The sequence below is a fragment of the Elaeis guineensis genome, chromosome 5, assembly GCF_000442705.2.
Source record: "Elaeis guineensis isolate ETL-2024a chromosome 5, EG11, whole genome shotgun sequence".
NCBI classification, from domain to species: Eukaryota; Viridiplantae; Streptophyta; class Magnoliopsida; order Arecales; family Arecaceae; genus Elaeis; species Elaeis guineensis.
Window position 1 is genome coordinate 125343322 of NC_025997.2, and position 17534 is coordinate 125360855.

A 17534-nucleotide genomic window follows, 5' to 3' on the forward strand; every position below is an offset into this window, starting at 1 on the left:
TTTTTTTCCTGTCTATTAGATGGTCTTGTTGCACATCTTCCCTACAATGTTGAGACTCCTAGACAAATTTTGGTGCTGCATTCCATCGTGAGAACCTACACGTCTCAACTTAGACTAACCTCTAGAATTGAAATAAGCAATGATGAAATAAAATTCACCAAAACTTATCTTTTTTTGTTTCTTTTTTCTTTGGATCTTATTGCATGACTTGGGAGCTTGGAATAGCTAGTAAACCAGATAGAGCAATGTCAGGATCATAATTTATGCGTATGAGGACCACAACGGCTAGAGGAAAATGTCGATCTTTGCTCTGGTCCCTGCTGTTCCTTCCTCTTCTCTTCATGTTCTTCTTTTTCTAAGAAATAAAAACTATGTGACACACCAGAGATTGTTGTTAGAGCCGGGTGTGTTCACAGAAATTCTAAGGAAACTTTTTCTTTTGAGCAAAGTATAAGTAAATTTTTGCACCAGTTAAAAATTGGCTTCTTAGACTTTTTTCATGATCTTGCTAAGGTTCCTTATAATGTTAAGTATATTTTTCACACTTGTACAGTAACAATTAGTGGTAGTACTCTTTTATAGTTGTACAAGGATTGCACTCTCTGCATAAGATCATTGGTATTAATTGTAAATTCTCAAAATTTGCACTATGATATTTGGTGGCCGTCTTAGGGTTCTAATCATGCATGTACAGAACTTTTCCATACTTGTACAAGAGCATGGAATTCTTGTACAATGATCTTTTTCTTACAAGAACATTGATAGTAGATAAGCAACTTTTGATATGTCTACATGTTCCATTACTGCATATTTAGGCATACTTTAATGTATTGCAATAGTTAATGGTTTGTTCATGAAACTAAATAGCTCTAAAAGATCAGTTGACACAACTATGGGATTTAATGATCGTACATGAAACTATTATCACATGAGAGATAAGCTTGTGATCTTCTATAAGTTGAGGCATATTCTCTGAACAACAGAAAGAAATTACACAAAATCAAAGTTTATTTATGTATCATGATACTATTACTATTCATGAATTTCTAAATTAAGAATTCTATACTCAGAAAATGGGTTTTTATTTTTTGCTAAATTTATGAATGGAAAAAGGCAGTGACTTTTGAAAAGATGGATTTTCAATCATACGAGTTTGAAATTATTTATTTTTGAAGAATACATAACTAAATTTCTATAAAAAAAGAGTTTAGCCACTAATTAAATGGAAGAAATCGTCTGGAGTTGGGCAAAGCAACATTAGTCCAAGTTCTGGATTTTTAGTAATAATGTTCAGAAAATATATATTTTTTTTTCAAATAAGTGGACTGAACTCTCAGCCTCCAACAATATTGCAGGAATGTGTGAGTCAGACACAAGGTCAAAACTTAATATTTTCAGTCAGACATATTCAAGATCAAAATCTTCCCATTATTTTTGCACCCTGTTGATGCATCATACCAGATGAGGTCAGCTGTCTTTGGGATACCCTGTTTTAATATGGACCCCAGATTAGCCTGAGTCAAGTCATATTGCTTCATTGTTTACTGAAGAGGTCTGTGATCTTACATGAATCTTTCATATATCAAGTTGTTAAAACTTCATTAATAAATAGAAAAGAGAGAGAGAAGAGGCTTAAACTCTCTTGCATTAAAAAGAAATATGAGCCTAGACAATCAATTGTTCACATGATATTCTACTGTGCCAAAAAATTCATGATTTATCTGCCAATTAGTTTTACATTTATTTAAGATAAGCGTAAATTAGTGGTCAGGGTTATTGTTTCCACGGATATGCTTTATATTGGCCTTCAGCATAGTTGTATACAGACAAATCAATAATTTTACAAATATTCTGAATAATATTTTCTTACCCTTTTCATCACAAATCCCTTGTAACCTAGCAAGGATTAGTTTGTATTACTCATGGATGTCACATGTGAACACTTTTAGTGAAATTTCTTGATAAATGATTGGAATTAATTGAGTTGCCCCTCAAGCTTGGGGCTATGGTGAATGGAAGCTAACTACTGCGCTGATGCAAAAGTTCCCAGCCTTCTGATTTGTTCACCCTTCCATTGACCTCTCAAGTTTATAGAAGGGCAGGGCACGTATAACTGTGATATAATATGCTCTGGATGTCGTCTGCAAGTCCACTAGATTTCTAATCACTTATTCAACCATTTAGATTAGCCAATAACAAGTCTCAATCCTCTTCTGTAGCCTAGCTTTAAGGGTTCAAAGCTGGACCAATCAGAGGGTCAGATTGTGATTATAGTCCATGCATGGTTCTTAGTCAATGATAATTGATGCGATAATACTGTCAATTTTCGGTAGGCTTATCAGATGCTAATCGGTCAAGATTGGTGGGATCACTTACATCATCAAATCGGGCACATTGGCAGTGTAATTAGTGATCTGACTATTGTGACCATGGTTGATTCTTGCATTGCATCATTAGTCTAAGTTACCTACTCCATTTGGCTAGATCACCTGGTCCAGGGCATGTTGTTAACCGGCCAATGAATGCGATGCCCAAAGTTAGATTGATGAATTGATTTTAGTATGCAGGCAATTGGTAGTCTTACTATCATTACCATGATTATTTCACAAATTGCACCTTAAAACCAAGTTAAATGCTCCACTAGGCCAGGTCAAGTGTGCACCATTAGCCGGCCCATAAATGTGATACATAATGGCCCAAAGTCAGGTAGACAAAATGACCTAAATTAAATTCGGTTAGACTTTGGCATGATGGTAGGCCCCAATTGCCGGACAGTTGGCTAATTAGATTCCTTGGCTCAGTTTGATAAGGATTTGGGAAGTTGAGGGAAGTAGCCACCCAATAACGGAGCGTCTCCCTCTGCTCTTATGTTAATGACCAGTTCCATCTAGCGGCCGGAAAATTGTCCCTCAATTGACCAAGAAGAGCCTGCGGCAAATCAGCTCACGGCATGTAAAGTACGCGTGCTTAGCGTGACCGAGCTGGCCAGCAGGGATGTAAAAACGGTTGGAGATTACGTCATGTGGGATTTGATTTCGCAAGATTAAATATGTTATATTAGGTAGAGATTAAATATATTATATATTACCAATAATAGCTTATTGGTAACGATGTTGTAGATACTCATAACGGATGAAGAACTCTTAACAAACAGAGTGTTTATGAAAAACTCCAAATACTAATGCCAGCATCATTAATATTTGCTTTTAATATGAAGGGGGCTGAAGCCACCCCAAAAAAGGGGTATTGTTAGGGATGGACAAGGACAAATGTTACATATTTGAGGTTTCACTTGCGACCATGTTGAGAAGACAAAAGGATACTCTAAAGAAGAGGGTGGAAGGTGGGAACATCGATGATAGCTTGTAATATCCGAACAAAGAGGGGACGGAATCTTTGGTAACCATGAAAGCGGCATGCAATAATCTATTTCTTCTCTCCAGATATGGATGTCCGCCTCCTACTGGCACCTTGCGTTTTGAAGCATCCTCTGAAGTTCCTCGCCAGGTGTCCTTCGTGAGAACAACGTCCCCTTTCCCACGGGGAAAGGAGATTGGCTCCCCGACCGTGTCAGGCGGACGAAACCAGAAATTATTGCCTGGACCACGCCTAGGCAGACCAGCACAAATCTCGAAGCACGTGCATGATGGATAACGTGCAGTCAAAAATTCGTAAAATATAAGAATTACTGTGGCATGTTATCCACCGTGAAATTTGAGTGGTCTATGTGAACGAAACTAGCTCCTTTGCAGTACATGGGATCGCACTACAAGTCCAATCGTGTTCATGCGTAAACCGTACGTACAGCAAAAAATGCATGCAGCATGTGTGCATGGCCTGGGTCCATGCATGCGTTATTTCCTGGCCGTTTGTTCGGCAATGGACAACCAGCATGATGCACCGCAGAAAAACTAAGTGAAGAGGCTTCAAAACGGAAAATTTGATTGTTTCATTTCCTCCACAAGCACTCGCACGCCGTGACTACCATTAATACCGACTCCATGAGAGATATGATTTTTCTCTTCTTTTAATTATTTTAAAAATAAAATATAATAATAATATAATATACTATAATGAATGGAAGATTTTATTAAAAACTTTAATGATGGATAAATGCACTAGCGATGGTCAGCACATTAATATTAGCATTGCTAGTACGACGTCAATACTATAAATGTAGAGCTTGCACAAGTTAGGTACATAATAGACAAACTGGGTTGAAAAGAAAAAACTCCAATCCTTAAATATTGGTATTTCCATACCATATTTCATGAATGAAAAACTCTACACAAGTTCAATCTCCATATAGAAATTCTTATCATTGATACTGGCATTATTAATATCGATCCCGTGTGGTAAGTGAGGTATGATTTTCTCTCTCTTTTTTCTTCTAGATATTCTCCAAATATAATATAATAATATAATAAATTATGATAAATAATTTTTTTTGATAAATAATAAATAGAATATTTCAATGGCTAAATTTTTGTTGCATATTAAGCGATGAACAATAATGATGACCAAATACATTAATATCAATGACAGTAATAACAATTACATATTAAGTAATAAATTTTAATGATAATTAATATATTAAAAATAGCATCATTAAAGTATATTCATGTGATGAATAAAGAGTTTTGTACGGATCTCCATTTGAAATGTATAATAGAAGAGAAATGAAATTTATCCTTTGATTAGTTAGTCGGGTTTTCAAAAAATAAAAAGATTAGGTGGGTAATCATATGGTTTGCCAAGAACTCGGCTAATTTTTTTTTATTAATTTTTCATCCAACACAATTTTGCAAAAGTGAAAATCTTGATCGCTGATCATAAATAAAAATTATCTACTTAAATATATAACATGTTTTCAAACAAAGTATTTGCAACGGCTAATAATGGTTCAAATATATAAATTCGCTTTTCACAAAAGTTTGCCGTTTGCATGTTAGAACACCAAAAAAACACAAGGAACTAGGTGACAGAATACAAAAAGTACAATAGGTGCGTTTCACTGTCGAAGTTAACAAATAATTTTTTTTTATAAGAATAAATAATTTCTTTAATACATTAAGACAACTCAAGGTTCCCTGCATTATAAATATCATAACTAGTATATAACCTGAATGAAGGCATGGGATACTTTTTTATTTGTAAAGTATAATATTTTTAAAATATTATTTTTATTAATTATATAATTATTTTAAAAATATGATATTTAAATTAATCTATATAATATTTATTTTTTATTTTTAAGATATATTTTTATTACTATATTAATATATTATTAAACATTATTAATCTTTTAAAATATTTTTAATAATAATAATAATATTATTATTATTATTAATAAAAATAGAGCCCTGTATACTCTATATTAGTAAAATGTTGGACCGCAACCAACCCCACACATTACATGGCCCCACATGCTTCATAATTAATTAGTGGGCTCTATTTTTTATGAACAACAATAAAACCTTGTGAATGTTCTCATCAATTTTTTTTTTTTTTACAAAATAAAAATTTCCTCCATTTAATTATGAAATTAAATATCATTGATCGGATATTAAATAATATTTATAGTATTATATAGATGTCAAAATAATATGCAAACATGTGGTTTCCATGGATAAAAATAAAATCTTATGAATGCTCGTTTGAAATATTTTTTTTTTCTTCTATACTATGAAAATCCCCTCCATTTTATCATTGAATTAGATATATGCTTCCAAACGGAGAGCTCTACAAACACGGAGCCTCCATTTTAGTACATATAGTAGATCAAGATTTTAGCATACATGGTATAACATATATTCCAATAATTCTTAAGTACTATTATCCTACTATAAATTTGGTGTATGGACTATATATGCATCCTCCAAAATATTTAACTTTGGAATTGAAATAATTTTAATATTACAAGTTCTTGATTCCATTCTTTAATGGAGATAATTTGGACGCATGCATATTTGTGTATGCACGTAGTCTGTTCCCTCACGTTCACATGTCGTTAAGGTAATTAGTCGAAACAAAGGTGTAGACCTCTGGTTCCTGAGCAAACACAATGACAATAAAAAATAAGGATTTTGCTATTGTGACAGTATTCATTATCATTTTTTATATTTTTTATTATTTTTTTAAAAAATAATATATTATTATTATTATTTTTTATCTTCCGGATCTCCTCTACCTCTCTTTGCTCACGGCTTCTCCGTGCCCCTTCTTCTGCGCCATCCGTGACTCTCCCATCTCTCTAGGCTATAGCTCCTTTCTTCTTTCTCTTCTGCACATTCGTGGCTCTTCCACCTATTCACAGCTCCTCTATGTTCCTTTATCTGCGGCTCTTCCATTCCTCTAACCCTTGTCTATGGCTGCTCCATGTCATTTCGCTTGTGGATTCTCCGTGCCTCTCATCCATGACACCTTCGACCACAGTCCCTGCCCTATCCATGGTCCCTCCGTCTTTGATGACCTATGGAGAAGATTTTTTTATAAAAAATAGAATTTAATTTAATTATAAATTTTATTATCAATTTCAATGTTGAAATAATCTTAATCTTTGAAATATTTATCACATATTAACATTTTAATTGGTTAAAATCTGAATGGTCCATATTTAATATAATAATTAAAAATAAATAAATAATAAAAAATTAAAATAATTGTTAAAGCTCCTAGCAAAATCAAAAAGAATAAATATGAAAAAAAAAAAATTAGGAATTACCCAGTGACTCTGCGACAGCCATCCACACGAATATATTAGAAGATACACTGCCAAAGAATGACCTCATCAATTGGACGGCCACGAGACTCGCAATCAGACGAGTCAAGGGGTAGTTCGGTAATTGTGGTGTGATCCAGCATCTCCAACACGGTAGGAGACCGTGCACCCGCGGGTAATTTGGTCAGTGGTCCACTCCGAGGAAGTCGACCCCTTCCGCCCGCTTCATTCGAAACAGTCCACGATCCTTCTCCCACCGTCTCTTACCGCCCTTCTCTGACCTCTTCGTCCCCCCTTCCCAAATAATAATATATTTTTTTTAATAAGGAGGCAATAATGAATTTAGTAACTCATAAAGCGGAAAGGCCACTTGCATTGGTCCTTATCATATATTTTTCTCTCTTTCTTTATATATAGTGGGAAAAGGCATTGCATCTCCAAAGTGCTCCTAAAGCTTTTCCTGGTCTCTTTAGTCCGGAGAAGGGAGGGATCAGGAGCATGCATTGCTAGTCGTCATCTCCTCCTGCTTGGTCTCTCCTCTTAGCCAGAGGTACTATTGCTTGCCTTTACTTCTTCTGTATCGATATATCAAGGAGGACTATTAAAAGCTTGTGCTTAGGAAAAGAAATTATTCTTGCTGAAATTGAATTTGACGCTATGATCGTTGGTGTATTAGTTTTTCAGTCTTCAAAGAATAAATCTGCTTTTCTTCTTGATTACGTGCTTTCTTGATCAAATTTGAGGTTATATTATTCTTTTCTTAGGATATATTTGCTGTGAATGGAAAAGGTATATGATTTCTGTAACTCATAGTTCTATAAAACATAACGACATGCCGATTGATCTGTACAGAAAGATCATGGCTTGGGAATCGAGTGATATTTTGAAGATTTTGCATGCTTATGTTTTAAAAAAATTCTACAGTTAATTATTGATATTTTTTTTTATTTGGATAGCCTTATAAAATCATTATGAGAGAGAAGAAATGACGCTGACATCTGTTTTACGCAAAAAAGAAAAGAATTTAAGTCATTTGGAAACAAATGGATGAGTAGGACAGAAAAGGTATCAGTAGGAGAAAGGACGAAGAGAAGGACAACATCATGATAAGAGAAAATAATGTTATGACAAAAAAAAAAACAAGGTTTCAGTAACAAACATGAGGTGAAAGAGAAGGTCTTTTGATTTCATAAAATGTGAAACCACAAGTTACATCCATCCAAATATTAGTTATTGCTGAAATGAAATGGCTTTTCAATTGTGCTTTGGATTCTGACATCGAGTGTGTACAGGTAATTGGCCGCTGTTGAAGGGTGTGGACTTTCCATCAGCATCGATATTGGAGTCCTTGGTTCTACATAGATACAAAAAACAATGGATTCCAACGAAAACGACGTGAAAAAGGATGAGATCGAGGTAGAACTTGGAAAGTGCCGAAGGGATCACATCCCTGTTTGTATCCCGACTGTTGAAAAGGAACTTTTGGATCGGAAAACCCGCAAGAAAAGATTTCTGGACTTCTTAAAAGCCCATCCATCCAAGGATTGGTTCCTCAGTTTTGGCTTCATTGGTAGGTTATCTCCTTTCACCTTCCTAAAGCGAATGGGAAGCCAAAGGAATGGCTCTTCTCCACCTGATCCTGCTCCCGGTGGTCGATGGCGGCATTTCCATGTTCAATTCGCCAGGAAGATCAACTGGGTGGCCTTGTCCAGGTACTGCAAGAACTGGGCAAAGCATCCCATGCACATGGCTCTTCTTGTCTGGCTCTTCTTCGTCGCCGCCGGCATCATCATGCTCTTCCTCCTCATGACCGGCCTACTGAACGGTGCGATACCGAGCAGCGCCGTCAGAAAGAGGTGGACTGAAATCACCAACCAAATCCTCAATGCTCTCTTCACCATCATGTGTCTCTATGAGCACCCAAAATTGTTCCACCACCTAATACTCCTATGCCGATGGAGATCGAGCGACACCGCTGAGCTGAGGCAGGTGTACTGCAAGACCGGAGCTCACCGGCCTTATGAGCGGGCTCACATGATGCTCGTCGTAGTCCTTCTCCACATCACTTGTTTATGCCAGTACGCCATGTGTGCTCTCTACTGGGTTTACACCAGAAAAACGCGGCCGGACTGGGCGGTGAACCTCCTGATGGGCCTTGGGGTTGTGGCGCCGGTCATCGCCGGTCTCTACGTCGTCTACAGCCCCTTGGGGAGGAAGTATGAATCCATGACAGATGAAGAGTCGCGGCATGAAGTAGCCATGGCTACTAAACCAGAAGCAGGTGAGATGAAACAGTACTCCAAAATGGTAGTGGTGACAAGCCCAGAGTGGGTGGGAGGGCTCGTTGATTGTTGGGATGATCTCACTGCGGCCTACCTCTCGTTCTTCTGCACCTTCTGTGTCTTTGGGTGGAACATGGAAAGGCTTGGCTTCGGTAATATGTACGTCCATATCGTTACATTTATGCTGCTATGCATTGCTCCTTTCTGGGTGTTCTATGTCTCGGCCCTCAACATAGAGGACGACGTGATTAGATACATGGCGAGGATTACAGGCATCGTGCTCTGTTTTCTTGGCTTACTCTATGGAGGCTTTTGGAGGACTCGGATGAGGAAAAGATTCAAACTTCCTGGGAATCCTTTCTGTTGTGGTTATCCAAATGTGACTGATTGCATGCAGTGGCTCTTCTGCTGGTCATGCTCTCTGGCTCAGGAGGTGCGGACGGCGAATTTCTACGACGTCGAGGAAGACAGCTTCTATCGAAAAGAAATATTGGGGGAGGAGAGCCGCCCAGCCTTGCGGCCTCTGCCACGAGAAGGTGGACTGGGGCCAATGGTTGCACCAAGCTACCCAATTCTGAGCAAATCTAGCCCAGCTACAGATGAGAACAGCAAATCAAATTCTGATGGAACAGCAGCAGATTGTACTTCTGAGGATTCGGCAATCACCACCAAAACAGAGGTTTCGACGTCTGAGAATGATTATACGACGAAACCACCTATTCCGCCAGTAATTCAGCTTGAAGATAACCAACCTGTTGAACAAGAGAAGAGATAGGTTTGCGAGTGGTGGACGGCTCAGCAAGAATCGGGGGTGGATGTCCGCAAGTTTCCTTTGTCAGATAGGAGTCTGGTCTTTTCAGAGATTCTTGAGAGTGGATTTTTTTGCCTGCCCTCGAAAAAAAAAAAAAAAAAAAAAAAAGACATTCATGAGACTGTAAAAAGTTTGATCTCCTTCTTTATCCTAGTTATTCATAAGAAAATTCATTATGCAATGGAAATTGTTATGGAGTCACGCCACCTTAGCCGGTATCCTCGTGGCTCATCCACCATACATTTCAGACTAGCATAAATATCAAGATGAACTATGACAACGTGCACCACCAAACCCATCGTGGATCATCATGATGGAGCAACTTCATCGGATTCCATCCGACCCTCATATTAGAGTACCGCCAATCTTTAGATCGACATCTCATCAATGATAGGATCGGAGTCTCAATGCCAATTCAGATTTCCACCAACCTCCAGGTCGAAATCTCACCGACCACCATGTCGGAAACTCATCGACCACAAAAGACAAGGTCCAACGATCTACCTTGATGTGGATTTATTTAAGACAGCACTTCTGCCATGGGCTAACCTCAATCAACTAACTTGTTGTTTCACATGACAAGTAGTTGGAATCTTTCAACAAACTTTCGGAATGTGGCCACGTCATATAACAAACACCCACGGCTAACAACCTAGTTAGTACGTGGACTCCCTATCCTGACAATCTATGAGCCTAGGTGCATCACAAACTTTGGCACCTCCCATCTATATAAAAGTATTAAGGGGGACCCTCTAGAGGGTATGCACTCAACGCCCCACAAAACTGGCATTCTTTTCCTCTTTTGACTATACTCAAAGATTTAGCTGACTTAAGCATCAAAAGATTCTCTGTCTGAGATCTCTCTTCAGCATGAACAAACTTCTTTTGTAGGTCTCCCATAGTATCCGAGTGGCCCCACCGATGAACCTCCACTATGATATCCAGCCCTAAAAGCCCCCACCCCATCCTGCACGAAACTTAAGGCATGAAAAAAAAATAAAAAAAAAAAAATCTAAGATGAAGACTTCCTTTCCCCATAGCCGACGGGGAGTCGGACTCCCAAGGGCTGCCAAAAACCCTTGAGAGATTTCTATAAATCTCCCTCTCCACCTCCTAAGCAATCCACAACGAACCCAGCTCTTTTCTCTCTTCTTTCTCCCTTTTGTCTTCAGTTGAAGTGGCAGCCTCCCGTGCTTGTGCTCATCGAAAATCAAGATCGAAGATGCTTTCAAAACTAAGATAAAATCCTTCCCCCTCTTCCTCTCTTCCTTCTCTATCTTCCCCTGCCTATGTGCACGGCCGCTAGTTGTCAAACTCGTCGGAAAAGGCCCAAAAAGTTAATGACCTGTTTTCTACTATTTTTGGCCCTTGATTTCTTCTATTTTCCAGCCTCTGGTGCAACCACCCATGGTGCTGCACCCCTGGATCATGGCCCTCGACCTCCCTATAACCCTCCACGACAAGATCATGGCCACCGGCAAGTGGCCAATAGCCAAAACAAAGAAAAGCCCTCGGATCCTCTGTTTTTGGGCCCTTTCCCATGTTTTTCCCACTGATCGGTCCTTATCGCCGGCCGTCTTTTGCTCCACCGCTGTCGGCCACTTACTATCATGACCTGCTGTCGGTCTTCCAACCAGGAACCACTATTCGTGTCCCTCTTCTGCTCGGCCAACAAAAAGAAGAAGAAAAAAGAAGAAGAAGAGAAGAAATAGAAAGAAAAGAAAGAGGAAAGAGAGAGAAGGGATCTCTCTCTTGTCTCTCTTCTTTAGAATTTTTCTCTGTACACTATCTATCTCTCTTTATTTGATCCACGGACCCTAATATAAACTCAAAATGATTTTCTTAAAGAGGCCCAATATCACTTTGATATCCATACAAGATGTCGGACCCCATTCCGATCATGTCAAATATCTTTGAAATTCTTTATTAATGAACCATATTGATTGATCTTGATCTTGAATCCTGTCCATACTTCATGATTTCTTGATTAAGTCACTTAGATCTAATTCTCAATTAGAGATCCTGTATTACCTCGGTGTCCAGACAGACTGTTGAACCGATCACTCAATTTGTAGTCTTCTTTTCTTATGATTGAATTTATTGAATAAGAATTAATTATATTTTTAATATATTAAATATGTTCGATAAATTCATCTATCAAAGTTTGAAGAGCTAGGAAGAAAAAGATAAGTAATTCCGACACTTCTTACTTACTTTTAAAATTATCAACTATTTTATCATAAAAAAGATTATTCTATATTTTCTCAAAATAAAAATCAAATATATGCATTGTGAAATTCATGATTCATGATAAAATAGTGATTTATGACTATTTTAATATGAATAATTTTTTATGAAATATGAACTCCATATTTATGAAATGTATGCCTTGTTATGAAAAGAATGATTTCATGAATATTTTATTGTTAAAAATTATTTATTGACTATAAGCTCTATAAAATTATCTAGTACTTTATTTATACATGATTCAAAAAAGTAGGATTCAATGAAGCATGATTTAAGCATGCTTGCTTTAAGAAAATCTGATTTAAGAAATATGACTATGGACTCTCAGATAACTATATACGATCCTGCCAGCGGGTTATAGTAGTTGGCATACAGCCCTCATCAGTGGGTTACAATAGCTGGGTACACGGTCCTCACCAGCTGGTTATAGTAGGTCGGTATACGGCTCTCTCCAACAGGTTATCATAGTTAGCATGACATAATTATGATCCTGTCATAGGTATAATAGTGACCTTAGTGTTTAGTCTGAGAGAATTATTAAGAATTATGAAATGACAAAATAATAGATGATTTATGACTTTACCTATAAAGTTAATATGATTTATAAATTTATTTATTTTATGCATTGAAAACTATATTTATATAAATTACATGATTTATGTATATGCAAGAGCATGATTTATTTATGATATATTGTCATTATAAAGATTCTATATTTCAATGACAATCATCTTCTCTAAATGATTATAAATGCATATATAAACTTATGCTTGATTTTGATAAGATGGTGTATAGTTTACTTACCAAGCTGGTGTAGCTTATATCTATTTGTTTCTTTTTTATTCAGATGAATAAAATTAGGAACAAAGAATGATCCAGGTTAGAGAGTCTATGCTAGTGAGCTTGGAGATTTTGCAGCCAAATCATAATTTATAGGATGATTATGGACATGTAATGAATTATTAATGAATTTTGAGATATGAATTTGATACTTTATTTTAGATTTAGATGCCCTAAATCAATTTTAGTTTAATTACTTGATGAATAACCAAATTGAATCTTTTATTATATTTTGTTTATGAAGAAGTTTAATCGATTATGATTGATAGGTTTTGTATTATCGAGAGCGGTACCCCTTGATAGCATAATCGTATTATGTCTCAAATTTGGGACGTGACATCCACCACTACATTAGCTCTTCCCAGAGCCTCGATGCAATTGATTGGTGCTAAATGAAGGAGAACCCAATAACAGAAAGAGAATGCCTTGCCACAAGAACTCTGTCGCTTCCCACCAGCAATCTACTCGGGGAAGTCAAGGTAGAGCCACCTAGCTGTCTGTCCCTTATAGATTTGTGGAGCTTGTGTAGCCGATCGTGGCAGCAAACCCCCGACAATTTGGCAACTTGGTATGCTAGGTCCAGGTGCTAATGAATTTCATTCAGCACCTGCAGCAAGCCATGAAGTAGCGACAGCCACCACACTTCGCCCTTCAGGTGGCACCATCTATGTGGTGCCGTCTCAGCATAGCCACCAAGACCAATCTCCAATCCTAGAGAGTCCACCCCAAGCAATACGTCGGTCATCCTCACCCGATCAGCGATCGCCATCCTGCTATGGGTCCTTTCATGGTAGATGACATTGATGATCCCCCACCTCATCTGATGGAGACTCGATGCCTGACTATTCCCCTTAGCCCAAACGGTCTCGTCAGGAGGAGGGCCTCGAGTAGAAGATCCATGAGATCGAGTGTCAGCTAACCGAGGTCCAGATGGGTGATAGAGGGAACAACGAAATCTTCAGCTTCAATTTCTAGCCACCCTTCACCCGCTCCATTATTCAAGAATCGATGTCAAGTTGGTTTAGGATATCGATGGTGGAGTGCTACAATGGTTCCACCGACCTACTGGATCACCTGGAGGGCTATAAGACCTTCATGATGCTCCAAAGCACTTTGGACACCCTCCTCTGACTCGTCTTCCCTACAACCCTAAAGAAGGCGGCGTAAACCTAGTACTCTACACTTCAGTCAGAGTCCATCATCTCCTTCAAGCAACTCGAATGTCAGTTCATTGCTCACTTTGGGAACAACTGAGTCCAACCAAGGACTTTGGACAATCTCTTCTTCCTCCATCAGAAAGAGGAAGAATCTCCACACGATTTGTGATACAGTTTAACGCAGTCACATTGGAAGTGTGCAACCTAGATGAAGCCATCGCTATGTTGACTTTGAAGCGAGGCCTTCACAATGAGTGCCTCATTTACTCCTTCGATAAGACATATCCGAGAGACTATGCTGGCCCAGGTATGTAAGTACATGCAGATCAAAGAGGATCAGTTCACGTGTTAGGAAGATCAGGCCTCCAACAAAAAGCATACATAGGAGGACACACACTCGAACTAGGCTAGACCAGAATCCTCCTGACCGATAAAAGCTCTACAGCTGAGGAGTCTACCTTGGTGCTATAATAGCTATGCCCCATTGACTACCCCTCAAGCCCAGATCTTCATAGAAATCAAGAATAAATAGTATCTTCACCGACCACCACCAATGAAGACCCCATCCACTTGGTGGAATAGATGAATGTACTATCATTTTCATTGTGACCACGATCATGACACTGAAAAATATCTCCAATTGAAGGAAGAGATTGAGAATCTCATCCAGAGAGGCTACCTCGGTAAATATATCTAGAAGCAGCATAATCGGGCACCCAAGAAAATGACCCAGTGCCAGTCTGACGAGGATAACAGCAATAACCGATCAATGACTGGCGTCATTAACATGATCTCAGGCCTCGGAGGCACTAGAAGAGTAGATGATCAAGTCAGAAGTCCGAAGAGACAAAGGACAGGTGGTTTGATTTCTTTTTCTGATGATGAGGGAGTCCAAACTTTTCATGATGATGCTTTCGTTATTTCAATGATGATGGTAAATTATGATGTAAAAAAAATCTTTGTTGATAATGAAAGCTTCGCAGACATCTTATTTTATGATATTTTTCAAAAAATAAAATTGTTGACTAATCAACTGAGATGAGTAAACACTCCCTTAGTTGGATTCTCATAAGATTCCATGATAGTGGAAGGAGAACTCATCCTGCCAGTAACTATCGAAATAGAGCCATGACAATGAATTGAGTGGCTCACTTTTCTTATCATTTAAGTGCCTTTTGCTTACAACATGATTTTAGGATGATCTGGACTCAACGCATTTCGAGCAATCATCTACACATACCACTTGATGATTAAATTTCCAACTTGATGTGAAGTTGGTGAAATCCAAGGAGACCAAATACTTGCTCGACAATGCTTCTTCACAACAATCAAAGGCAAGAAGCTGATGAAGGCCCTGCAAATTGAGGATACAAGGAGGAAGCAAAAAGAGTCCCGAGGAGAGCCGATCGGGAAGCTCATCACCATCCCTTTTGAAAATGATCCAACCATAACAATTCGAATTAGTTTCCAGCTCACAACCAGCAATCGAGATCGGCTGATGATCTTCCTTTGAGCCAATGAGGATATCTTTGCCTGATTGATATCGGATATGCCAGGTACGGATATGCCAGGTATCCTTTCTCACATCATTATTCATAAGTTAAATATGAACTTGAGTCATCAGTTAGTATGGCAAAAGAAAAGAAGCTTCATCTCGAAAAGGCAATGGGCTATCGATGAAAAGATTGATAAGTTGATGACCACAAGATTCATCTAAGAAGTACAATATCCAGAATAGATTTTCAATATTATCATGGTCAAGAAAGCCAAAGATAAGTGAAAAATCTGCATTAACTACATTGATCTCAACAAGACTTATTCGAAAGACAGCTTTTCGCTCTCAAGAATTGACCAACTCGTCAATGCCACCTCAGGATATCTACTATTAAGCTTCATCGATATCTTCTTGGGATACAATTAGATTCGGATGGCATCCGAAGATAAGAATAAAACTACATTCATAACCGATAAAAGTCTATATTGTTACAGAATGATGTCTTTTGGTTTAAAGAATACAGATATAACTTGCCAACACCTTGTCAACAAGATGTTCAAATGCCAGATCGGTTGCAACATGAAAGTGTATGTTGGCAGCATGTCCATCAAAAGTATAAAAGTTGATTGACATATAACTAATCTCGAGAAAGCTTTCGATGAACTACGACGACATCAGATGAAGCCAAACAAATGTGTCTTTGAGGTCACATCAAATTTTTTTTTTGGCTTTTTAGTGACTTGACAAGAGATAGAGGGCAATCCAGAAAAGATCCAAACTCTTTCCGGAGCCTTAACGCATTAGAAATATAAGTTGGTTTATATTGTAGTAGAAGATTATACCAGAGAAACATATATAACCTATACTAGAGTTTTGTCTGATTTGAATCAGAAAAGATTATGGATTGTTTTTTTATTATTTTTTATAGCGACAAAAAAAGATTATGGAGTTGTCATTGACAAATTGGGTGCTAATGGGTTGATTTCTACACCTACCACTCTTCAATCTTTTAAACACCGCACGCTATACAATTCTCTCCCTCCCTCCTAAAATAAATATTTGAAATAAATATAATGGCCTATGTGATACATAATTCCATCACTAGTAGAATTATAAGTCTTTTCCAAAAAAGGACTAGTAGAATTATGAGAACTCGCCTTTCCCTTGAGGGGAGGGAAAGAATTTAGTATGTGACATACAGAATTTGGAGTGCCAATGTGCAAACCAGAGCTCTTGAATCCTATAAAAAATTTATGCAAACGAGTTTTACAGGTTTAATATGTCTAGTTGATCTCTCATATATGGCATCAAGGGCAATTACAGTAGCGCAGAGATCTCACCGGAGGTGTGACTTGAGGGAGAGAGGTCATAAGGTGGTCCATTAAAGAAAACATTAAGCGGTTGGAATAAAACCTAAAATAATGAGCTATGAAACAAATAATCTATAATAGGAGGCAAAAATAAATCATTCCTATAAGGACCATGCAAATATATGTTTAATTCTATATCGACTATGTATTGAATAGATTTTAGATATTTATACAAAATGAAGGAAGTTGAATAATGTCTTAGCTAATTTTTTCAGGTGAGGCCCTAGGTTGTTATAAATACTAGTAGAATAGATCTGGCCCATGATCCATGTGGGCTTATTTGGGTTAACCATTGGCTACTTGTGATATTTGTATTTGGATTGATTCTTAGCTTGATGAGGATGTAGGAGTGTGTGAGAACCCATATGGGCTTATGTTTAGTTCCGCATTAACCATGCATTGAGTCAATCTTGGATACTTATAAAGGGCTAAAGATCCGAATAATATCTTCTGATTAGTTTTTTTAGGATAAGGTTCTTGGTTATTATAATTTTTTAATGATTCTCAAACCTAACTATAGCATATATCTAATTTAATATATTTCACTTTTTAGTATGTACTTTTTATTTTTTTTCCTCCTTTAGGATCTGTTTGGATGGCTGGACTCAAAA

The 17534-nt window shown here is 37.6% G+C and overlaps 1 protein-coding gene across 1 annotated transcript; it reads left to right on the top strand.

Annotated features, from left to right (window-relative positions):
* The first annotated feature begins 7146 nt into the window (after positions 1 to 7146).
* LOC105045921 (uncharacterized) lies at positions 7147 to 9926 on the top strand. The gene is made up of 2 exons (XM_010924363.3): positions 7147 to 7271; positions 8014 to 9926. Exon 2 carries the CDS (start codon positions 8096 to 8098, stop codon positions 9776 to 9778), a length of 1683 nt encoding a protein of 560 aa, XP_010922665.1. The 5' UTR covers positions 7147 to 7271; positions 8014 to 8095; the 3' UTR covers positions 9779 to 9926.
* Positions 9927 to 17534: the final 7608 nt, after the last annotated feature.

Excerpts from the sequence above, each read along its gene's own strand:
- LOC105045921 (XM_010924363.3), top strand. The coding sequence starts at position 8,096 with ATGGATTCCAACGAAAACGACGTGAAAAAGGATGAGATCGAGGTAGAA.